The 26,771-nt window shown below is 35.8% G+C and overlaps 2 protein-coding genes across 9 annotated transcripts in view; one reads left to right on the top strand and one right to left on the bottom strand.

The window, feature by feature from the left end:
* FER (tyrosine-protein kinase Fer) overlaps positions 1–4,135 on the top strand; it is a 135,892-nt gene extending 131,757 nt beyond the window's left edge. For all 7 annotated transcript variants that reach the window (XM_071657401.1, XM_071657400.1, XM_071657395.1 and 4 more), the window contains one exon: positions 288–4,135. In XM_071657401.1, the coding sequence (XP_071513502.1) occupies positions 288–427 (140 nt within the window). In that variant the 3' untranslated portion in view covers positions 428–4,135. The remainder of the gene's footprint in view (positions 1–287) is intronic.
* A 14,005-nt stretch (positions 4,136–18,140) lies between these two features.
* Positions 18,141–26,771, bottom strand: part of Atg14 (autophagy related protein 14) — a 56,727-nt gene continuing 48,096 nt past the window's right edge. The window contains exons 7-10 of one of the 2 annotated variants that reach the window (XM_071657034.1): positions 25,015–25,165; positions 24,399–24,575; positions 21,814–21,943; positions 18,141–20,323 (exon numbers count right to left, since the gene is read on the bottom strand). In XM_071657034.1, coding sequence (XP_071513135.1) covers positions 20,102–20,323; positions 21,814–21,943; positions 24,399–24,575; positions 25,015–25,165 — 680 coding nt within the window. In that variant the 3' untranslated portion in view covers positions 18,141–20,101. The other variant, XM_071657035.1, reaches the window with a different exon arrangement.

Genomic DNA, 26,771 nt, shown 5'->3' with positions numbered 1-26,771 from the left:
GTCTGTCCAGGGTCCCTCCAGGGATTCATCACCCTTTGGCTTGTGTTAACTACTCCATCTTCATCTCTCCATGTTATATATCTTTACTGCTCCCCCTTCAGCCTGAATTTCCAGTCCCAGTTACTCCTCCTTTATCTGGAGTTTGCCATTGTTATTTCTTCTTGATCTTGAGCAGGTAGCTCTACCCATACTCCCTCATCTCTTTAACCATCTCCGTTCCTGCTTGTACATCTTGAGCAACCTGTATACATTTCTCTGTATTAAACTAACTGATCCTATTCCTTCAGGATACCGGATGCAGGCACCACCAAATACTCCAGAGGAGATGTATCAGCTAATGTTCAAGTGTTGGCAGTATGAACCTGAAAATAGACCTCACTTCCCAGAGATATATGCTGCTGTCGATAATATATACTCTTCGTTATAGCAAAACGTGCTGCATTAGAACTGCAGTGATTCATAATAATATAGTGATCATCCCATTAGTCAAACTTTTATAAAGTGATATTTTAAGCAATGCTATCAGAGTGAGGATAGAGGCCTCTGACGTGAGTGAGAAGTAACACTGTGTCTTTGATTGGAAGTGCCAAGAGTACAGATACTGTACACCAGTTTCTTATAGTTATTTAGCCACCACATATTATAATGACATTCAGCAGTGGATAAAGGCTTCTGTACTTTACAAAGATCCTTAAAAAAGCTTTTGTATTTTTTATATCTATATCATATATCTTCTCAAAAAAATCCTTAATTTGTAATCATGATTTAAAATACTGGTTGTGTTTAAAGTTGTGTGACTTCAGCTTCTTGACTGTGGTTGTTCAGGTTATGTGAATATAATATGTCAGCCTTTCATTTATCATTGAGGAACTATTTCATGTTTGAATAAATATTTTGATGAGAAATCAGCATGAGAAAATATCTGTAATTTTTTCTCTGAAGGATATAAATACTCCTGTTTGTGACACAGCTAGTGACTACATAATGTCTATTTTCATTATTGTTGATGTACCTTAATACTAATTAGTTACTGGATTACTATTCAGACACAGAGTTAGTAATATTGCCTGACCTTTGATCACAAAGGGTGCAATAATACATGATTATACAAACACATGCAAGCATGTTTTTGGGTGCTTCCACCAGCTTCCTCTTTAACACAAATCTTCAAATAAGCTTTATGGTGCAAATGTGTATCGTTTGTAATTGATGCAGTCATGCAAAGACATATCATAATACTGTGGCTGAACTGGTGGAGGAGCTTTTTGCTTTAAGGATTACAGCTGTATTGGTGCATGTGAGCACTGTGATTTGAATACCATGAAGTTCAGCATTTGCTGCTCTGAAAAAAGGAAAAGTGTCATTCCATTGAGTATATTGAATGCTGTTTCAGGCATGATGAAGTGACTTTGATATGCAACTGTACTTCTACATAAAAGAGCTTTATTAAACTTGCAAATATTCTTTGTTGATAAATGAATCAAAAACCAGAACCCTTTGCCATTCATTGATATACTAGTGAAGTACTATATCTGTAATTCAACTGTGATAATTATTGACTATCACTCCAAATGATGATAAGTCTGACTCCAAGAGGACTTTTCAGTGAAGTGTGAATTTCGCAAGAAACTCATCAATAGGACATCTACATAAGCAAGCTGGTGTAATCATTATACAGTATTACTGTACAAATGCTTCTGGTATTTATTCTAGTGTCAATGTCCTATGTTAGTTTCAGTGTTACCCTGTTAACACTGTAATGAGAATGATGTGCTTTACTATGTCATGTAAGGTGTTAAACCAAAATCTTAGCTGATTTTACTGTTATGTTTCACACTAAAATAATTTTGTGCTGAAACTAAGCTTTAAATTGTAACGCAGCAGGATTGCACTGCAACAGGAAAATACGTGAAAATGCAATTTACTTAGTGGCACATTAAGGAGCTAATGGGCCTCAGGCAGAACTTTTTATGGGGCCCTCTTCTTGTATAATGAGTCAGATGTTATGAAACAGTAAACAATAGGACATTTACATATTTTGCAAGTGATAAATCTAATGGGTATGTATGTTCAGTATCTAACTATCTGTATTTCTAAAGCCAGTTCCCTCTGAGAACTTCCTCAAAGGGATAGCCACAGCAAAAGTCTTTCCATAACTGGTGAACTCTAGTACAGTGCAACTTAAAAATTTATTTGTGATGTGTCTCTTCTGCAAACTCGTCAGATTTCAAGAACTACATTCATTGGGCATACATGTGCATTGTAACTAAAAAGACTCTGCAACATTCCCTTGCTGCAACTTTATGAAATCACCAGTCAAATTTTTTCTAAAATCTAAGAGTAAACTTATCATTAAAACTCCCAACTACCTTCCTGGCCACTGCTGTGGATTTAAATGATTTTAATGCCCATGCTGTCATTCCTAGGATATTGGCCTTATACACCAAGAGGTCCATCCCAATGTCCTAAAATCTACTCAAGACCATATGATCCCCCTTGTTCTTGAGTCTTAGGCCGAAGCCAATGCATCCTAATGGGCACTCTGTTCCTGAATTCACTTGCCAAGTAATCATGAAGACAAAAGTGCAGAAATAGCATCAGAAATATCCTGCATACATATGATGTGGTAGAACTACATTACATTTGTCTTGATTTCTGAGTATGGCTATCAAAGTAACTTAGAGAATGTGACCTGCCACCAGCATATCAGCTTCCATAAATTCTTGGAATATAAGCAGATACGTTTGGCTAAAAAGATAAAAGTGTGCCATACTCTAAATTTACTAGTGGATATGTGCCATGGGATAATATGAATAAGAAAATTATTTGCAACAATCTGTGTTTGCTTTTTATGTGCATGCATATGTGTTTGTACCCATGCATGTGTACATATGTATGCAGTCATACTTTCATATGTGTCAATATGTGTTCACTGTATGTGTGTATAATTATCTGGATAGCATTTGGATTTTGTTCTTATGTGCATGAAAGTTATCTCTGCCGTATTGTATTAGTATCCATATCTGTCAATTGTTTTATTAAATAAAACTAAATATAGAGAATATTATAACACTTAAATCTTTAGTATTTTTACGAAATTCAGTTTTACAATTGTTATGACCTGGTAAAATTATAAAACTGATTATGTTGTAAGAATGGATTACTATTTCTAAATTCTCAAAGTCTCAAAGCAATGAATTGTAGTGGTGCTTTTATAAATTGATGTAAAGAGAATGTATACATAGTGCCCTTATGTATAATATGAAAGTGTGTCCATACACTAGCAAGTGAAGCGTAGTCATGCCTATAGTATATTTATGAGCTAATCAATACTTGAATGCAAGCATAACTGTCTTTTCATATACATTTGTATAGGAATTGATCAGTCTGCTCTTATGACTTTGTATAAATGGATGTCAATGATTACAAACCGTGGAAACTATGTGCATGAGTGCAATTGTGTTTCTGTTGAGGTTACGTTCATTTGCTAGTACTTCCATGTTAAAAGATAAGTTCATTTGCTAGTACTTCATGTTAAAAACAATTCTTTTTAAGTGCATGAAAATCCTGTTGAATTAATGTAATAGTATTATTCTCTTCAATTTACTTCTCAAGATATAATTCATGGAGTTGTGGAATAATCTATATTCCATCATCATTATGTATATGTGTATTATATATATCTAGTCCACTAACATATATGGATATAAGAATAAATGGAATTCTTACTTGTTCAGTCAGCCTGCTATTGCCAGGCAGACTAATGTATATATGAGCCTTTGCCTATTAATAATACATTTCATAGTTTATACTTATTTGCTTTATGAGATTTTAATGTTAATACAAGAGTGTGCTAATGTAGATGAGAGACCTCGAAGTTGAATGCTCTGTATATTCATAATATTAGGTATGTATGAATAGAAAGAAGATATTGCACTTCATACATATGTTGTTTTTGGAGTCAGTCATATGAAAATTATAATTTTCTTTTTCACTCTGCTGATTGCAAGGTTCTGAATGCTTATAAGACTATTATGGTACAGTACGCGATATATATAACTGTATTTGGAATTAGGATGGATGTACTTGTCTGATGACAAATGATGTCAAATATAAAGATTTTTACAACTTTTAATATTTTTTTATTACATGTGTACTGTTAATAATATGACTAGAACACTGGATATATAAAGATTTGCTTTTTTTCTTTCCAATCTTTTTAGTAATTCCTTATGCAATTTGCCATTTAATATTAGAATCACATTTTTGCCTCTTCTGTCACCTATAAACTAACTTTCAAAACTTTCCATTCTCTGTAAATCACTTTCCAATAATATATGTACTGTTGAAATGTACAGTGATTATCCTTTACCTCTAATCTAATTCCAAGATCTTGTTTAAAAATTATTTTGTTTTCCAACATAATGAAAAAAAAACTGAATGAAAGGTAACACTGTGAAACAACAGAAAATCTCAAAAGAAAAAAAATGAACAAACATCAGCTTTACTTTTAACTATCATTATGCGGTAAATTTTATTTCAATTTGCTTTTAGGACAGCTTTCATAAACAGGGAAGGATTAGAACATTTGCTCTGCGGACATACCTGCTACAGTCACATCCAAAGCAACCTAATCTGCCTCTCACAGTCTGACTTTGTAACTTTCCATACTTTTCAAGTGCTGAGCTTATGACAGTCTTTCCCTCTCCTCCAATTACTATTTTGGTGTCAGCTTCATAACAACTATGATGTACTTTTGAAAGACATCATCCATCCCTGCAACGCTACAACCATCATTTTCAGCATCTCCCGAGACCCTTTGCCCATGATGCAACTACCACAGGAAAGACATGAGCAATTACCATTCACAATTCCCCTGTACACTCTGCCCACAGACGCAAACACATCACTACACTTCATGATATGTGGTCCCAGCTGGTGAACTGGGCTGGCTTCCTGAGCACTAAAGGACCCTCAATGAAGAAGAGATTCCTTGGGCAGGAAAGAGGTAAAGACAAGTTTTCCACCATCTCTCATATTCTTCAATCATCATTCAATTTTTCTTTTTTTTCTAGTTATTCTACCTTTCTATATACTTCCCTAAAGGCCTACCCTTGACGAGGGCTTGTGTTTATGGCTAGTCTTTTCAACATGAAAGTAGAACCACTGCTTAGTTTGTCTCATGTACCACATACATCCTCAAAGCAGGTTAATAATTTTGTGTCTGTGATCCTTTCAGTGGATGTGTTGATCATAAAAAAATCCCCAAACGATAAAACATAAATCTCCCTAGCATGGAGAAGCCTTGTTATAATTCAGACGTTTAAATGTAAGTACAATACTGATATGGCAGTCTACTTAAGTCACCCATTGTCCACCCGTTTTCTCTTATAATCCTTCCGACACCCTCAAACTCTCGTTTTCTGTTGCATGGCGGACAATGCTATTCCAGTCCCACTTGCTTACTTTCTCAGACTGGTCCCATGCTTCTCTTGGTTCTCGTTCCTCAGTCTCAGAAATTTGACAGAATTTGCCATGCATACACGTTACTATTCAGAATAAACTCACATGCTGAGTCAAATTAGTAATGATGGCCCCACAAGATGCTAAATGGGACCTTGACACGTTTGTCATGAGTATTAGAAGAAAACTAATAGAAAAAGTGTGTCGGCAAGAACAGCAAAACTCATCAGCAACAGGATTTAAATCAAGGCCACTGTTGATGTATGACAATTAACCAACAGAGCAACTTCATTCAACCAGCTGACTGCATCCGTTGTCTTTGCAAATAGCAACAAGAAGGGACCAGTGTACTGCCCCTGGCCTCAGCACACAGCCATGTCTTGAATCCAAAATATCAAATATCTTGAAAACATAAAATGATAGGCGACTCGCTCGTCACACTCATGAAATACCCCACATACGCCACCCTATGACACATTTATCAGTTATTCAAATTATTAACTATCTCCCCTTCACCTTATCTCTGCGTTAACACCCTGCAATTGCCCCCTGTAATCATGCTCCTAATTTTTATTCTTGTGTTTATGATAAGCAGGTAAAACATTTTCTTATCCTCCCTGAAGTTTCCCGATCCTCTTCACACTATCTCTCATCTGCATCTTCATGCAGATATAACTTAATATATATATGTGTATATATATATATATATATATATATATATATATATATATATATATATATATATATATATATATATATATACACTAGGGCAACCTTGAACATGTTATCTTGTTATCTAAGGACTTTGCTAGAGAAATATAATACAATTTAAATAAATGCTCCAGTATGTCTCAAAATGGTAAATATAAATACATTATAGGTGTACTTACGTGTGTACTTACATGGTAACTAGTTGATCCACCAAATGCAAATGACGAAAATCACATCAATGGAGTAGTTATATAACAACCAACGTATACTTACAGAAAAGTAAGCACTACAATGTGAAGTGTGTTGAAACTCAGGATAAATATGGTTAAAGACATGGTTATATATATATGAGAGAGAGAGAGAGAGAGAGAGAGAGAGAGAGAGAGAGAGAGAGAGAGAGAGAGAATAAAAAACTACGTAAGAAACTTTACACAACTTAACCATTAAATTATGAGATTAATTAGCATACGAGATTTCAGACATTTCTACTAATGCTACACTGATACTCCATCATGTTTTTCTATCCTTTCTTCATTCTTCTTCTTTCACATACGAAATACAAAGAGTCTAAATAGAAAACTAATTCTAAATGTAACTTTTAACAAGTAAACTTCCATTATGCCAAATTATGGTAAATTATAAACGACTCTGACATTTGTTCATCTTAAAAACGATCCTAAGATTGTGGTAATTATCTAGCCATTAGCTATTCAAGCTTGGTCCATGGTGACATGCCAGCAAGAAAGTGAGACAAATTCAAAAGTAAATTATAATTATATGGCAGCGGGTATTTTGCCGACATATCGGCCCCGGGAGAGTTAAACGGCATTATGGGTTTCCGGTCGTTTAATGGACTTTATGACTTAAAATATCGACTTATTTCGTGACAAAAGATTTTGCTATTATCGCAATTTATACAAGTATCAGTTATAATAAGTGAAGTAGTAAACAATTTCACTCAGTCCAACGGCAAAGGTATATTTACCAATCACTGGATTCACAAAAGATCCTGAAGTGCAGCGAAAATGTTTAAAAATATTTTTAAAATACTTATCCTTTAGGGAGGAGAGTTCTACCCCGCAGATTCATGGACTTCAATAAATAATAATATAAACATAAAACCCGTCAATTATTAGAAAAGACCAATAAAGTCGTAAATAGGAAAGTAGATCATGTCTTACAGTCCATCTTGAAACACCCTACAGGTGTTAATGTATTTGTCGGCCATGTCACCTTATTTACACAAATTACATTAGTTATTTTATTTATCGTGTGATAAAGAGGATCTATTAAAGTGACGTCATCTGGACATGGCGCCGTAAGGGTCATTCATGAACAGCAACACCTTAACGATGGCTGGAAGTTACTTCGCTAACAACCAATCCAAAAAAAAAAAAATAAAAATCAACCCAATATTAACTTGAGGCTACTTCTTCTTCATCTCGCATGCAACTACATCATCTCAATCACAAACTACAACGTAAAGCTTCTCAAAAAAAAAAAAAAAAAAATTACAACTAAGATGGCGCGTAAAGCAGTGTACAGACCTGGTCAGACCCGTGTTGACACAGCAATGATATCCCTTCCTTCGCCATGTTTGACCTCATTCCACACTTCCTATGGACCTCCACGAACCACAAATCACTCATCAATCACATCCACGATCAGTTTTAATGTTTTGTTATGGAATTAATCACTAATAAGCCATTTTAAAGCACGAGGAGGAGCAGCGTACATCCAGTGTCACACCTCGTGCCACACTGGCCACACCTCCACCTCCTCTTCTTCTTTTCAGCCAATAAGCTTCCATCATCCACCCAAGATGACCCTCCTGTCGAGAACCAGTCGCGGCTCTAGTTTCTCCGTCAGGAGGCAGAGGCTAACGAGGTCAACAAGGGTAAAAAACCTAAGTTTGGCTACAGTTAACGCCATGTGGAATTGGCCTGGACTCCCGCCATGCAAATCCCGTTTTCTAAAACCTTTTGACCGATTTCTATTCATTAAGCAACTACAAATTATACCCATATGCAAAACTCTTTTTATCTAATTAACTATCATATACAAATCATTTTGTTCAAAGTTTTACATAAAGAGTTTAACGAACTCTAGTAATGTAGAAATTCTGGTCTAACGTGCATAACAAAATTTAGTTTCATATCTTCCACCTACATATCAACATTTGCATAACATGTACAGTAATTATACATATTTGTCTATTTGATTAGCATATTATTCATTTGTGGTGTAAAGTCGTGCCTGGGTAGGTAAGGTTGGGAATGAAAGTAGTAACACTTGCCACTTTTAGTAGAATAATTTTTAAAAAATATCTGGTTCAGTCGTACTAATCTTTATGAACTTCAAAAGAAATTGGTATTAACTTATAATACATTCCTTACCCAAAATAGAACTGATTTAAATTGGTGTAGTTGATTCCATGTATTTTTCAAATGATCATCTCATGGTGGGGAGGGACATGAAATAAATATGCTTGGATAATTACTGTAAAAGTTGCTGAAACATTTATAGAAACATGCAAGACCTATGATAACCTCACTTAAATTCCAGAGCAGATGAGATTTATACAAAAATAAATGAACATTAATATGGCAAGCTGCTGGGGCAGACATGGAATGACTGCTTCCATCGAGGTAAGGTAATTTGAGCAATACTCACACCAAATTTGATGTAAATCTTAACCCATGTTTGAAGTTGTGAGTCTTCATGTGTGCTGTGCAATTCAGCGAATGTTTTTCTATTAATTACCTGATCTACATAGCCCTTCTCACTACAACTTCGTCTGTTTCCTGGCGCTACCTTGCTGATGCGAGAAACAGTAATTAAGTATAAAATAAACATAAATAAATGAATAATGAAAATGATCTAAATCATGAACTCTAGTCAAAATCACTTCTAAATGTTGGTCTAAATCACTTCTAAATGTTGGTCAGTTCCCAAAAGAAACAAGTGGTTGGACTGCAGTGAACTAATACTTAACTAACTTGAATACAAACATTTTTTCTTCACTGATTATTAGGTAAAATCATAGGAAAAATAATAATGAAATACCACAAAAATGAGTCTAATTACATTGCGAGGTATATGGAGACCTAGTTATATTGAAATTCAATAATTGTTCTTTTTTTGAGTTCTACACTTTTAAATTTAAGAATTTAGAGATTAATGGACTTAGTCAATGTCTACAGGTATTATTTTACTTGACACCAGTTTGTGAAAAAGCAGAATAGTGAGACCAAGATATTTATTTATCACCTAACAATCCCTATTCCAACTAAAATCTTCATTACCATGGGACAAGAAAAAGGAGTACTCTGCAAATTACAGTACAACCCAGTTGTGTAACATAAAGGATTAAATGCAAACTTTGTCATAACATTGTCACCATTATGTTTTTCTACCTTTCTTCTTTCCTTCATACTATTCGCCATTTCCCGCATTAGCGAGGTAGCGTTAAGAACAGAGGACTGGGCCTTTTAGGGAATATCCTCACCTGGCCCCCTTCTCTGTTCCTTCTTTTGGAAAAAAAAAAAAATTGAGAGGGGAGGATTTCCAGCCCCCCACTCCCTTCCCTTTTAGTCGCCTTCTACGACACGTAGGGAATATGTGGGTAGTAGTCTTTCTCCCCTATCCCCAGGGATAAAATATATATATATATATATATATATATATATATATATATATATATATATATATATATATTGTTGACTGGTTGGTAAGGTTATTTAATGTATGTATGACTCATGGTGAGGTGCCTGAGGATTGGCGGAATGCGTGCATAGTGCCATTGTACAAAGGCAAAGGGGATAAGAGTGAGTGCTCAAATTACAGAGGTATAAGTTTGTTGAGTATTCCTGGTAAATTATATGGGAGGGTATTGATTGAGAGGGTGAAGGCATGTACAGAGCATCAGATTGGGGAAGAGCAGTGCGGTTTCAGAAGTGGTAGAGGATGTGTGGATCAGGTGTTTGCTTTGAAGAATGTATGTGAGAAATACTTAGAAAAGCAAATGGATTTGTATGTAGCATTTATGGATCTGGAGAAGGCATATGATAGAGTTGATAGAGATGCTCTGTGGAAGGTATTAAGAATATATGGTGTGGGAGGCAAGTTGTTAGAAGCAGTGAAAAGTTTTTATCGAGGATGTAAGGCATGTGTACGTGTAGGAAGAGAGGAAAGTGATTGGTTCTCAGTGAATGTAGGTTTGCGGCAGGGGTGTGTGATGTCTCCATGGTTGTTTAATTTGTTTATGGATGGGGTTGTAAGGAAGGTAAATGCAAGAGTCCTGGAAAGAGGGGCAAGTATGAAGTCTGTTGGGGATGAGAGAGCTTGGGAAGTGAGTCAGTTGTTGTTCGCTGATGATACAGCGCTGGTGGCTGATTCATGTGAGAAACTGCAGAAGCTGGTGACTGAGTTTGGTAAAGTGTGTGGAAGAAGAAAGTTGAGAGTAAATGTGAATAAGAGCAAGGTTATTAGGTACAGTAGGGGTGAGGGTCAAGTCAATTGGGAGGTGAGTTTGAATGGAGAAAAACTGGAGGAAGTGAAGTGTTTTAGATATCTGGGAGTGGATCTGTCAGCGGATGGAACCATGGAAGCGGAAGTGGATCATAGGGTGGGGGAGGGGGCGAAAATTTTGGGAGCCTTGAAAAATGTGTGGAAGTCGAGAACATTATCTCGGAAAGCAAAAATGGGTATGTTTGAGGGAATAGTGGTTCCAACAATGTTGTATGGTTGCGAGGCGTGGGCTATGGATAGAGATGTGCGCAGGAGGATGGATGTGCTGGAAATGAGATGTTTGAGGACAATGTGTGGTGTGAGGTGGTTTGATCGAGTAAGTAACGTAAGGGTAAGAGAGATGTGTGGAAATAAAAAGAGCGTGGTTGAGAGAGCAGAAGAGGGTGTTTTGAAATGGTTTGGGCACATGGAGAGAATGAGTGAGGAGAGATTGACCAAGAGGATATATGTGTCGGAGGTGGAGGGAACGAGGAGAAGAGGGAGACCAAATTGGAGGTGGAAAGATGGAGTGAAAAAGATTTTGTGTGATCGGGGCCTGAACATGCAGGAGGGTGAAAGGAGGGCAAGAAATAGAGTGAATTGGAGTCATGTGGTATACAGGGGTTGACGTGCTGTCAGTGGATTGAAGCAAGGCATGTGAAGCGTCTGGGGTAAACCATGGAAAGCTGTGTAGGTATGTATATTTGCGTGTGTGGACGTGTGTATGTACATGTGTATGGGGGGGGGCCATTTCTTTCGTCTGTTTCCTTGCGCTACCTCGCAAACGCGGGAGACAGCGACAAAGTATAAAAAAAAAAAAAAAAAAAAAAAAAAAATATATGTGTACGTGTAGGAGAGGAAATGATTGGAATACTCAGAAAGTTTGATGGATCTTATTACCCATGTTTTAAGTTTGGTCTTATGTGGGTTGTGATAAATCAGATCGAAATGTTTTTCATATAAGTTACGTGATTACATAGCTTGCACATACAATTGTTGTTTCGCTGTGCGTACACTGTGCTGATAGGAGAAACTAAGTGTATGATTTAGGTAAAATGTGAAAAGAAGTTAAGATAAATGAAATAATGACAAGGTTATTAGAATACAGTAGGGGAGGTCAGTCAAAGTAGTTCTGAATGTTGGCAAATCACTTCTAAATGTTGAGTCAGTTTCAAGAATATCAAGTGAGTTGGATCTGTCAGCGATATACCATAACTAATGGTATATAGCAAAATTTTGGCCTTACAATGTTGAGTTAGGAAATTATCATGGAAAAATAATAATTTAAATAGTGTCCAACAATTTATGTAGTCTAGATTACATGTGCGAGGATAGGAGACTAGTATATTGAAATTAGAAATTGTGTTTTTTAATTTGAGTTAATAACTTTAAAGTAAAGAATGTGTGAAATAAATAGAGCTGTTAGAATGCAAAAGGGTATTTTAATGATTGGCACATTGGAAAAGAGTGAGGAATAGATGACCAAGATATTATTTATCGACTAGAAATCCTATCAAAAAACTCATAATGGAGAGAAAATGGAGTATCAAAATTTTGTTAATCCGTTGCTGAACATAAGGATTAAAGGAGCAAACTTTGTATACATTGACTATGTTTATCACTTCGTCTTCATACTATTGAATTCAAGCATAGTGAGTAGCGTCTGAGGATTATATATACACATACATATACATATATATATATATATATATATATATATATATATATATATATATATATATATATATATATATTTTCCCTTTGTCGCTGTCTCCCGCGTTTGCGAGGTAGCGCAAGAAAACAGACGAAAGAAATGGCCCAACCCACTCCATACACATGTGTATATATACACGTCCACACCCGCAAATATACATACCTACACAGCTTTCCATGGTTTACCCCAGACGCTTCACATGCCCTGATTCAATGATCCACTGACAGCATGTCAACCCCGGTATACCACATCGATCCAATTCACTCTATACCTTGCCTTCCTTTCACCCTCCTGCATGTTCAGGCCCCGATCACACAAAATCTTTTTCACACCATCTTTCCACCTCCAATTTGGTCCCCCACTTCTCCTCGTTCCCTCCACCTCCGACATGAACTATAGATGTAAAAATACTGTAACATATAGAAGACACAATCTACCTTGGGTAGAAAATTCAAAATACAAATGCACATTTCATAATTTATTCATGAAAATTTTTTGATATTATTTTGGTCAGTCAACATGGTTAACCCTTTTGAGTACGCTTTTGGTCAAGGAAATTTGCACGACAATTTTTTTTTATATTTTATCTTACAAAAGGCAGTGCTGTACTTCTTAGGCTTCAATAGTTTATGTGAATTTTTAATCTTTTAGTAATTTATCTTTTACAAACTTTTTTCCTTCAAATGTTTAATACTGGTTTATTTTCACAAATTACCTCTCGTCACAAAGTGCCTGGCTACCTTAAGGAAGTTTTCCCACCTCAAATTTATACGGCGAAATATTACACTAGATTCTGTAATGAAGAATTATAAAAATGAACCTAAAACCATTCCTGTTTCAGCTGTGTGTGTGTGTGTGCACTGGCAGGGAGGAGGGGGCCATACATGTTGAACCCTCATCTCTTAATCTTGCATTGCATTGCTCTTCCCAATGGTTTTTCTAATACCTCTTTCTTTGTTTTGCTTCTTCCTGTTGTCTGCTATTCGGATGATGAAAAAATGCCTCTTCCATTCTCTTATTGTGCTTTCTTTTTATGTAATCTCTTATGACTTCAGAGACCTGTTTTGTTGTAACATTATTGTAGCTTTCTTACAATTTATGGTTGGTTTTCATGCCTCCTCTTCTCCTTGTCTTCCACTGGAAGTTGTCCAAGGGTTCTTCTCTTGTCTTTATAGATTATTAATTATTACAGTCATAACAGGTACCATCTTAATATATTTTCTTGTCCTGACCTTCTCCAGTTGCTGTGTATCTCTTTATACAAAGAGACCATGTTAGAGGCATAATCCAGTTTTGGTCAAGTATATTTTGTACACTCTACCTTCATTCTAAGACCTCCCCATAGCTCACCTCATGTATATATCGGTTTACAACAGGAACAAACTGCCCCACCAGGGAACATACCCATGTTTCATCTCAGTCTGAACCCCATACTAATTACTCTTCCTTCCATTTGTTGTAACAAATTATATACAAACCCCATGCTATCTCCAGGAGCTTTCTTGAATGTTTTGCATCATCTGTAGTCCATCTTCATCACATTCAGAAACACTGCTTTCTGTATACATTTTTATTCAATTAATCTTGTGATAGTTATCTAGTCCACAAAACCACATCCCTCCATAAATCAACATTGTTAATCCTTATCTTTAATTTCATCTTCGATTTTACACTCAACTACATTGATAGGTTATGTTGTGATCAGACTCGAGTAAAAATTTACCTTCTCAAAGCTCATGTACTAAGACTGAACAAAATCATGCATCCACACATACATCCAATGAATAGACTGAAGATTAGCAAATTTAATTGCTCACTTTGTTAAATGAAGTTGGATTTTTATCATTCTTTATGATATATATTTCATAGATCCTTAGCACAGGTTTAAAGATAGTCCTGAGTTTTGCGACTGTAAACTATCTCCATGTGTGTTCCATATCTAAAATTCCAATCATTGCTTTTGCTGGGCAATGAACCTGTATTTCTACACTTCCTATATGTGTGGTGAAAGGAGTCAGTACATGTATTAGATGTTGTTTGAAATCTTTTTATGTAATGCAACATTTTGCGCATTTTGACAGTCATCTATTTTTCTGATCATGTACAAAATAACTTGACTGAATCTTTGTTAAGACTGTACTGGAGATTTACCTATATATGAAGTATTAAAAAAAGTAACCACCCATCTAATGGGATTTTTTTAACATAGGATAATCAGTTTCATATAGCCAAAGATCTTTATTACAATGGTAGCAAAGTAGTATTAAAGTTATTTTATCTTTGAGCAAAAACACCTCATTAGAAAGATATACAGTAGGCTCAAATATACTATAAATCAATCAAATTAAAACTTTAACCACACATACTGATTGGAAGTACATTTTACTGTACATACATGACATATATTTCCTTTTCATGGCAGCATAATCTAAATATTTCAGAGAATCATATTTTACAGCCTTTAATTATAGAATAATTGTAAGTCATTGGCATCATCATAACAATCTTCCTTATAACTACGTGGCACTGATGCTTCAAAGATTAGAAAGCTGCAAGATGCAGCTGCAGTTATCATTATCGTCATTATAATTCCTATAAGCAGTGGAGAGGAAACTTATAAGAAAAAATTAAAAAATGTTTTAGATTTACAAAAAAATGAGATCAACAGACTGTTAACTAATTTTCATAAAAAAATATTCAAATACACACCTTACAGCTAATCTTAGGTTCTGAAAACTTTGTGCAGCACTAAAAAAAAAAAAAAAAAAAAAATCATGTATGTCACAAGGAGGTAGATATAAGGGAAAGCTTTTGGCTGTGTCAGTATTCAAAATATGCCGATGTATAAATGTAAACACCAAAGTTCACAACTCAGGGCAACTTCACAGCTCCATATGGATGACCGTCTCAATCTATCTGCACAAGTTCATATATCCATGATTTTGTGCACCTCACTGCATGTGACAAAAAATCTGAAATACTGACACAATGGTAAATAAAACAAAAGCAAAGGTGCAAGGTCCAAAAGTATATAAATAAAACAAAGCAACAAATTGCACATAGAGGTATTAAAACTTTGGTACAAAAGCTGAAACCACTTAGGCTATTAAAAACAAAACAAAAAATTGCTGCCACACATATTACATACCCATAATAAAAGAAAGGCAAAACATTGGACAGTCAAAGTAAGTTATAGAGAACATGGTCATTATAATTTACAATTGTACTATACAGTATTCCTTATCTAACCTGCACAGCACTTCTGCTCCATGCATTTTTATACAGATAAAAATCATTAAGGCAGCTTGTTTTTACCACAAGGAACATATATATATATATATATATATATATATATATATATATATATATATATATATATATAATCAATACTTCTCTGAAAGAGATTTGGCAAAGAATAATCAGTATCATGACCTACATATCTGTAATGTTTAAAAAAAAAAAAAAAAAGGCATCATAAGCATACACCAAGAATAAACTAATACCCAAATGCAAAGTGCACCTTTCTAGGATTCTTCATAATATCAGTTCTGATTCTGTCATGATGTACTGTCAAGCTGTGCTCATTTCTGCTGCCTATGGAAAGCGAAAACATTAAAAAATCAGGAGCACCAATGATGCTGAGAGAGAGGAAGTCCTAGTCACAGAACATATATGATTAAGAAGCTCATCAACCCTGAACACAGGTTTTCTGCTGTCTTAATTTATAATCATGGCTAACTGCCCATTGCTTGAAAGAAAGAGAAAGAGATAAAGAAAGATTAGATTCAGAAGAAAATAATAATAATTATTTAACCAATTGTCTGAAAACATCATGAAGTAGTCCCCAGATCAACTTTAAAAACCATTCTCCTCTAGAGATGATAAATTCAGCTTAAAAACATTTTTGGCATGAAAATTTCAAGAGTAGTTCCAGTTGGGAAGAGTAGTCAAAGATAAAGATAGAAGAGAGGAATAGAAGAGAAAATCATAGTATCTCAATGAGTGTAAAGCTCATGGTAACCCAAATATACACAATCACTTGCACTGCCATCATCTATCTCAGGTATATTGCTTATATGATTAGATACACCCACATGATACCAATGAAAAAAAAAGTCAGGGATATAAATAGATAAAATAACAAGAGAGGATTAGATGGAGGTATGGGAAAATTTTTGCATCTTTGAACTTGAATTTTAACCGGTTACTACTTCTTTCTAAGATGCTGCACACAGCCAAACAGAGGGAAAACATTGTCTGTGCAAGAAAAAGAGAATATCAGAATGACAGGGAAAGGAAAATCAGTCGAAGTATGTAGGGTAGAATCATTGGCATAAAAGTACTTAAGGTTTGAGGTTCAAGGATTACGGTCACATGGACAGAACATAAAAGAATGGGGGATATAACTGACCTCATAAGGATGCCACTTTTGACAAGGAAAGGGAGATTTTGCACCATTAATGTCTACTACAATGGAATTACTGGAAAGATAACTGTGCACTAGAAAATAGAGAAAAGCAAAAAGACAATGAAAGCTAACTAAGCAAAGATCTGTATTATGACACCCTGCTGTATGTTTTGGAAATGTTGAGGACCTTAACAAAATATTCATCAAAATCCTTAAGAAAGGAGAACAAGAGGTAGGTCACATAAATGATGTTACCATTCACAACCCATACACAAGACCTGAAAGAAGGGAATGTTTTATGTGACTAGGAAACTGAGACTCAGTGTTCTTTTCTCTATAGTGGCAAAAAAAATACTGCTAGAGTCATTGTGTTCAATGACACCTGTCAAGAGTTTGAAATGAATTCTAAGTCAAATCAAGTCATTTAAGCATATGAAAGGAGACTTAATAGTGGTGCCTGACACTCATGTTGCCATATTTTGATATCCAATGAGATTGTTCTCATTTTCCCCCTTTTTTTAAATGAACTTTAAAGTAATAAGTTTTCATGCAAATATGTTCTTTTTTATGTAGCACAGCACAGTAATACTGTACAATGTGATATTAGTTTTCCCTTTAGGACTGGAGGATTGTAGAATTCAATATGTACATATATTTCATATGTTTGTTGTAATAAAATGGAATTGCTATGTTTTGCACAGTAATTTACCAGATATCTAGCTGAATCACAACAGCACAGTTACATCAGTTTTTCCCTGAGATGAAAAAGTATATGTACAGGGAAGAAAGAATACTTCCCACGTATTCCCTGCATGTCGTAGAAGGCAACTAAAAGGGGAGGGAGCAGGGGGCTGGAAATCCTCCCCTCTCATTTTTAATTTCCCAAAAGATGAAACAGAGAAGGGGGCCAAGTGAGGATTTCCCTCAAAGGCTCAGTTCTCTGTTCTTAATGCTACCCCGCTGGTGCAGGAAACGGCGAATAGTATGAAAAAAAAAGAATATATATATATATATATATATATATTTTTTTTTATCCTATTCGCCATTTCCCGCATTAGCGAGGTAGCGTTAAGAACAGAGGACTGGGCCTTTGAGGGAAATCCTCACTTGGCCCCCTTCTCTGTTCCTTCTTTGGGAAAAAAACAAAAAAAAACAAGAGGGGAGGATTTCCAGCCCCCTGCTCCCTTCCCTTTTAGTCGCCTTCTACGACACGCAGGGAATACGTGGGAAGTATATATATATATATATATGAGAACATTATGAAGACTTCTAATACTACAAATGCTTGAGTTAGGCTTCTGAATAATTTCCAGTCTTCTTTAAATTGATTGGGTCAGTTTTCATATAATTTATTGAAGAATATATTCCTGTGAGTCTTACATAACATTTTGTTAAAAAGCATGTTTCACCCCAAAATTTTGGTTTGAACTTCAGTACCATTTCACAGAGAAAGAGTAAAGAAAGAGTTCATACAAACAATTCAATTTTCTGAACAAACTGACAATTTTAGGAAAATGGCCCTGGAAATGAAGTACTTGTCCAGAGGGTTAAGAAGAGTTTCAGACCTTAGACAGCAGAAGTGAGAGCATTGTAGTGGTAGTTTAGAGGGATAAGGATTCTTTACTATCCTTCAGAAAGGAACTGTCTTGGTTAAAATCTTAATTTTCTCAGTTCATCTTGACTAACAATAATGACTTCAAAAACATCTTATCAAAATAAATATTGAAAAACAAAAATGTAACAACATTGACTTTAAAATCATCAATCAGTATGAATAGTGACTGAGGTGTTACTGGACTCTGCCTGCTCCAGATCACATTGTGAGAAATGTCCCCTTTGGCAAGGCTGTATTACTGGGAGTACAGTTTTTTCAAAGAACTCTTCACTCCAAAGGAGTTTCATTTCCTTGTAAGTGGAAGGGATGCAGCCTTGAGATAATTATAAATAAATAAAATAATTAATACTGCATGATGACCAATGATGACAAAAAGAATTAGGACAGAGGTTTATAAAACCATGAATCTATAAGAACCTCATAAATAGAAAACTTATATAGAGAATGTTTCTATCAACCACAGCTATTTTTTCCCCTTCTACTCATGGTATATAAGTGCATATAGCTTCACAGTTCACTCTTACACATCATCCAATTAAATCCAGTGTGCTACAATGAAAAAAGGCTTCCACACTACCACAGTGTTTTTGATTAATTACCTTGCACAATAAGTTGATTTGTCGAGTATCACCAACATCTCCATTCATACTACAACTTCTGCCCATAAAATGCCTTCACCTACCAATATCAGCAAACATATCCTTGGCATCTTCATTTGAAGCAGGAACAGATGAAAAATGGGCTCATCAGCACACACTTTATCTCTATTATGTACAAAATATTTGCAATATATTTTGCTACAGCCAACATAACATGAAAGAATGCAATACTCCAAAACTGTTAAGGTGTGGAGTTTTCTTATTTATGGAAGCCTACTAATTATGCAAATGTAATGATGAACTTAATGAGTCAAATAAAGTTGTATGTAAGTATTCATTTCATAGTTTTTTGCCACAATTTCCCAGAACTGAGCACAGGTGGAGAGTTAATAATGATGACATATCAAGTCTGAAGAAAAAAAATTACTTGTGTTATATAAAAAATACATTAAATCTAATTTGTGCATTCTACAGTAAAAACATATGCTAAAAGAAGGCTTATAATGATAAACAGAATATGTTTTAGCAGGTCCATAGTAAATGCCAATATATATTCTCAAAACACTATAAGAACAATTCAGCAATGCTGTAATACCACAGGTTGTCATCTTAATTGTGGAAGATATAAGGATAGCCAAATCTGCAAGTGCTTCACTGGTGAGAGCTCATACACGTTAAGCTATATTATTGTGTCCATGTTAACCACAACAATTGTGAGTTTTCACGTCACATTTTCTTGCACCCATATGGAGTTGGAGCATCTATGATGGCTAGTCACTTCAGCATGTTTCTGTCATTCATGTGTATGAATAACTTAGAAAAAACTATACAAGTCTTCGTCTTGTTAAGCATTTGCATAAACACCAAAGCTTTCAGAGTTAAGTCGCTATGTTTTGTCATATATCTGTACAAACACCCATGTTGTATGTCACATCACTGATCTGACAGGCATCTACACTAACACCTATGCTGCATATATCACAGTATTCTTTGTTCTGATACCAGTTCACACCAATGTTAGCTTGAAAATATGGTTAGTGAAGTAAAAGGCCTTATTCTTAATTGAAAAATTGTTTACTTTTCTACTTTTGTTGTGTACCACCAAATCCTCGAAAAAGTGATATAACTGATGCAGCTGCTGATGAGACAATACCTCCTGCACCAACACCCATGGTACCAATGCCCATACCGACTGGTCCAGTCTGACCCATAGCTGCTTGAGAGTAAATGGCTGTTGAATTGAAAGTAGAGAATGCCTGATGGGTGGGCACAGATGGTGGTTCCACAAGAGGAATATTAGGTACCTGTAATCCAAAATCCGGCAACAATAAAACTAGAGATATAACAAAATTCCTTAAGTAAAAAACTTTAAAAGAGATTCTGTTAAAACAATCAAACAAAGAGTCATCAATGATGATTACCAGCTAAGCCTTAAATTAAACAACCAAATCTTCATAATCACAGTGAAATCTTTTAATTTGTACTGATAAATGAGCAAAGAGACGCTTATGTATTTGAATTTCAAATAACTGTGCAAATGTTTAACAGATATTGATGTCTAGACTTAAGAAGGATAACCTATTACCATCAGATATACTAACAGCCTGAATGCCTCATATGTTAAGCATAATCCTTCTCTTCATCCTTCTCAAAATACTCTACTCCACTAATAAGCATAGATGATGGACGCTAGAATTTGCCTCTCATTATCACGCTACTGTGCAGTTAATCGAAGTTTCTATATGTTGCTAGTTTCACTTATATTCATTTTTTACACAATTGCATCCCACTGAGGTAATGCCATGAGCTTCATTTGTTCAAAACCACTCTCTAGATGTCCTGAATAATACAATGCAAAGAGCATACCACCCATAGCCAGGCTCCACTGACTATTCCATGATTAACCTTAAGGTGATGCAACATGGTTTAGCTCAGAGACAGCATCCTATCCCCCATATATTGATTCACTTCATTCTGTCCAAAGCATGTCTCTCTCCCTTCTGAATATTCTGATCCAATACCTCAAAGCTTCTTCCACTCCATCTATCCATCTTCTTAGTCTCCCTCTACCTCTTCCTTACTTCATTCTTGACATTTAAATCTTCTTTATCAATCTTTCTTTGCTCATCCTCTCCACAAGTATGAGCCATTTCTACACACTCTGATCTGCTCTCTCCATCATACAGTACTTATTACCACACCTCTTTCTTGCTCTGTCATTCCTTACATGATCAACCCACCTCACATTACATATTGTCCTCAGGCATTCCATTCCCAACTTGTCTAGTTTCTTCTTTTTTTCCTTTCTTTCAGTCAGGAGCCAAGTCTGTTGTACTGATATAACCATCTTTGCCCTAACAAACAGTGACCTCTCCTCCCATGATGCATTAATGGGCCACCCAGAGTCAAACACATTGGTTCAAATCCTGATTGTGGCAGTTGGTCCGTGATCAATACAGTTGTTCATCCACCCTTTGGGTTGGTCTTTAAAATGGGTACCTGGCTCAGGCTGTCAATACACTGAACCAGGGCATGTGACATGGAAAAGCCTGTGGGGTCTGGATGTGGATAGGGAACTGTGGTTTCAGTGCATTAAATAAGACAGCTAGAGACTGCGTGTGAATGAATGTGGCCTTTTTGTCTGTTTTCCTGTCGCTATCTTACTGAAGCAAGGGGTAGCAATGCTGTCTCCTGTGGAACAGGGTAGTAACAGGAATGGATGAAGGCAAGCAAGTATGAATATGGATTTGTTGTACATATTTTCCAATTTAAATGGTACTTTTAGGATACTTACAGTTTCCCACTCAGCAGAGAGTGTATCTGTGTCTTCTTCCTCTTCTGAGTCAGACCCTTCAGCATTGTCTTCCTCCATTCCTTCCTCCATACTCTCTACTAAAGACTCAGCAATTTCAAAACTTCCTTGCCTGCAAACAAAATAATGAGTTTAGATAACTGTATATATATCAACCATAACTTCTTTAAATCCTTTAAGGTCATATAGTAGTAAATGAATGGAACAAAAAGTTTACTGTTTTAAAAGTTATAACAGGGAAAAATTTAAGTGTTGGGACTCCACAAGAATACCTACTACTTCCCCATACTACACAAATAAGCCGTCATAAACACATGCAGACACACACCATCAAATGGGTCAGTGGGATTCAAGTCTAGATGTTGTCCTGAAGAAAAAAGAGACCACAGCTTCATTATTTCATGGTATAAGTAGGATGGGGGAGGAATAACCTTTGCAAATCCCTTTTCTGTAATATTTCATCTATATGTCCATCAATCTATCTATATCTTAACATCCACCCTCTCTAGGAAGTCCCTCAAGTGAAGGTCATGACAAAAGTCTCCATAATTGGTGAACTCCAGTGCCACTTCTTAGCCTTTAGTGCTTTACACTTAACAGGCCACAGGCAGAGTGCAACTCTAGTGCAGTGATTCAAGAAGCTCCTACCTAAATGTTCCTATCTACTACTTCTATTCAATGCTTCTGCCAAATATTCCTAACTACTACTTCCATCTACTGATTCTATAATTTTGCCATGAGGCAGTTTTGGCTCATAGCACTCACCACAGTGAAGAATGAATCGTGTAAGTGTTGTCAAGTGTGACATGGAGGGTTTGCATGTTTATGGACAGAATCCTAGCACTCCATGAGAAGGTGATGCAGAGAAAAGACAGCTGTCTGGATTTGAGGAATACAACAAGACAACCACTGAAGTAATAGCTCACTATGTAGTCGTCACTAACCCTCCTGAGACCCAGATGGGTAGTACTGGTAAGATACCTCACTGGTCAGTGGCTGCCTACCAACTTCTTCCTAATATTTCATTTCATTTATACATAATCACTGTTTCCTGCATCAGTGAGGTAGCACCAGGAAACAGACAAAGAATGGCCCATCCACTCATATACACGTATATATAAATAAATGCCCATATACACACATATGCATACACATACATATCAACATATACATACATATACATACACAGGAATATACCTATATACACATGTACATATTCATACTTGCTTGCCTTCATCCATTCCTGTCAGTAACCCACCCCACAGGAAACAGCATCACTGCCCCCCTCTTCAGTGAGGTAGAGCCAGGAAAACAGATACAAATGGCCACATTCGTTCATACTCAGTCTCTAGCTGTCATGTGTTATGCACCAAAACCATAGCTCCCTATCCACATCCAGGCCCCACATGACATTTCCATGGTCTACCCCAGACGCTTACTTCTATGGGGTGGATTAAGTTCCATGTAAGTACATGGGTAAGTCAAATAACAGAAGGCATGATGGTCAATAGCAAGGTTATCTGCTAAAAACTATGCTTAACATATTAAAAATATCAGGATAGTAAACCACCTCTCCCTTGAACTTCATTAGCAGCAGGAAAAGGATGAGAAAGAAATACCATGCAGTGTGTGGAGAAAATACTGTCAAGGAAATTTAAGAGGAAAGTGTGGACAGGAAAAAGACACATTCCTACTAGTATGATGACCATGGTGCTGGAACTGGATTCTGAAAAAGAAAGAAAAGGTTGAAATATAAAAATAAAGCATAAAAGTAAAACAGTTAGGGTAACTGAAATGCAGGAAGTTTTGTTTTGTTTCCAAATATTTGCATTTTGAATATTTTCAATGGTACTGAATTATGATTAAGAGTTTTGTTTCTTTTGTGCATGTTACACATATGGAAACAGATCTAAAATAAGAGCTCACCCAACGGAAGTAGAAGCACCATTAGTCAATGCATAACAGATTACTCTGAAGCTGGTAAGAACAGTTTTGTCATTTCTTAATTACCATTTCTTGCATATTTAGCAAACCCTGGTAAAATTACAATACCCATTCATAATTAATGGCTACAGAAGAAAAGAATACAACATACAGTACCGATATAAAAACAATCAAGAGAACTCAGCCACACCTGAACTTAAGTGACCCTCAGATGTGGATTTGGAGAGGGAAAGCCGAGACCTTAGTTGTTCTCCCTATATATCTGAACCACCCCCCGCAGGGTGAATGTTGGGTGTTTTGAAATAAATCAGAAAGATCAGATATGTGATATGTGAGCTCATGCAAAGCAACAGAAGAAAAGAGCGTTAACACTAATGTATCTGAAGCAACAGGTTGAGGGTACTTCATGAAAAAGCATTAATGTCAGTAGTGAAGAAAAGTATCTATGAAAAAGGAGTGGATTTTCTAGAAATGTATACTGTAACTGGTTCCACCAGTTAATTATTTCTGCAGAACCTGTTACTTCTGTTCATGACTTCTGTAAACCAGTTACTTCTTATCAGAGCAGACTCTACTACTTTACCCATAGGAACTGCCGGCAAAAACTGAAAGCCATGATTTACCTTCCGAGGTCAGCCACTTGTGTATCAAGAAGAGCCAAGAGGTTTGGTGTTGTATGAGTTGGTCGCAACAGCTTTGCTGGGACATTCTGGGACAAACACAAGTATAATACATTTGTGTTTAATCTTGCTACACGTCTTGCAAATTGCTGCTCACTAAGTTCATTTCTGCAGAATTCACTGAAAACATGAATATTTTCATTTACTCATCAAATTGCACATGTTTGATTACAAAAAAGGGCAACAATTTACTATCACATTAAAAATCTGTTTTTTACAGGTTCTGTAAATCATTTGAATAGTTCTATAAACTCAATGCATTACAAAATAAATACATTTGTTTGTAATGCATTTTTGCCTCCTGCATACAGTCAGATACACTAGGTAGAAGCAATCAATGGGACCATTAAATAGAAGCTTCTGGGAATGTTGTGTTTTTACAGGTTCTATAAGTCATGTGAACATCTTAATAACTTAACGGCGATTCAACATAAGTACACTTGTTCGTCATACACTTTTGTCTTCTGCATATAGTTTGACACAATAGGTAGATGCAGTTGGTAAAAAGATTAAGTAAGAGCCTCAGGAAACACTGAGCAAAATCACCCTGTTTTCTTACCTATAGCACAACTTCTTTGGTAAAGTCACATCTAAGTAAAAAGCTAGTGTGTTGACAAGTTGGGTGAGGTAGGTAAGACCAGCACACACACTAAAACCTCCAGACCGCTCCTCATTATCACCATCTTCACACTCCCCTCCTGTGTTCATCACTGTCAAAGGAAAAGTTAACTATGAAAGATACAAAGTTCTCTACCATAGCATCTGTCATTTATGTACAAACTAGTATGAAAAGAAAGAACTTTTCACAGGACATTTAAAGAACAATAAACAGACATAATATCAAAAATGCAGGAAAGTCTAATTACAATAACTATTCTGTACCACCAAAGGAAGAAGACTGTGCTCCTAAGCCACTGCTGACTTGCTCAGACTGGTATTTGAATATTCATTTGAAAAGCAAACTAAGTACTGAGGTGGAGAGACTGACTCATCCAGTACACTATTCTATAGTAACTTCCTTTATTATATATTACCTTATATAACTTACAAAGGTTTCAGGGGCTCTTTTATCCCCCTAAGACCAGTCTGGGATCTTATCCTACTTGAAGCATATCCTAGAAGGGTTAAGGGTTCTTCTTCTACATTTCAGCCTTTGATCAAACTGCCATAATGTTCTTTTGCTCAATCATGCGGATGAGCACCATGGCCCATAATCTTTATCCATGACACCACGGCTGGTCTACCACACTATAAGCATTTGTTCAGCTTTTTTCAAATTACTTCACAATGTTCCTAGTGGCTGTGTGAAGTTTTTTTTTTTTTCATACTATTTGCCATTTCCCGCGTTAGCAAGGTAGCATTAAGAACAGAGGACTGGACCTTTGAGGGAACATCCTCACCTGGCCCCCTTCTCTGTTCCTTCTTTTGGAAAATTAAAAAAAAAAAAACTGTATGAAGTATATTAGGTAATTCTGTGCCCAAGATGTTTCTCTTACTACACTTAATTTTTTTTCATTTCAATTGTAGTATTTTATAGACTCTTTTATGCTTGTCTTGCCAATATGGAACAACTGTTAAAGACATATTGGGAACCATGCTTTCCAATATCATTCATGAGTAAATTATGACTCTAATCTGCATTGCACCAGAGCCTTGAGTTGTGATGCTTCAGATTTATAAAATCTTATCATTATGGCATGCTGTGCTGACATGACATTTTGCTTCAACTTGTGACATAATGGAAAAAAAGAAAGTTTTTTTAACTTTAAATCCATAATCCACAATTTCTTTTCACAATAAAGTATGCAATCATAATATGAGGAATATGTTTAGCTACCATGCATACATCCATGATGTCACACCAAATACTATTTGATTTGTATCCCATCAAAAGGCAAAATACTTTTGTTTGTGTTCATTGCTGCCTCTTTATTCATGGCATCCACACTAACTGTAAGCATTTCAATACAGCTGGAAAGAATGTTAAGGATACACACTGGAGTACAGGATGAAAGGCTTTCACGCATAAGGTGAAATCAAAGATGCTTAGAAGGTTTGTATTTGATATTTAAAAGTCAGATTATAGCCAAGTGAGGTGGTTTTGCTCACTCTTTCTTCTTACTATAATTTCAATGTATTACAAAATCTCTGATCACCACATTTTTTGCTAAGTCTATTGAATATTGTCTGCATTACTTGTGATGCGGCTACAGTTGCTGAATCAAATAATTCAGGGTTGATACAGATAATCCAAGTGAGCTTCCCTGTTCCTCCTAGTAAGATTCATTCCACTCAATCCCACTCCAATACCATCAA

Source organism: Panulirus ornatus, chromosome 64, assembly GCF_036320965.1.
Source record: "Panulirus ornatus isolate Po-2019 chromosome 64, ASM3632096v1, whole genome shotgun sequence".
In the NCBI taxonomy this organism is placed as follows: Eukaryota; Metazoa; Arthropoda; class Malacostraca; order Decapoda; family Palinuridae; genus Panulirus; species Panulirus ornatus.
The sequence above is the reverse complement of the archived record's forward strand: the minus strand, read 5'-3'. Positions and strand labels throughout refer to the sequence as shown.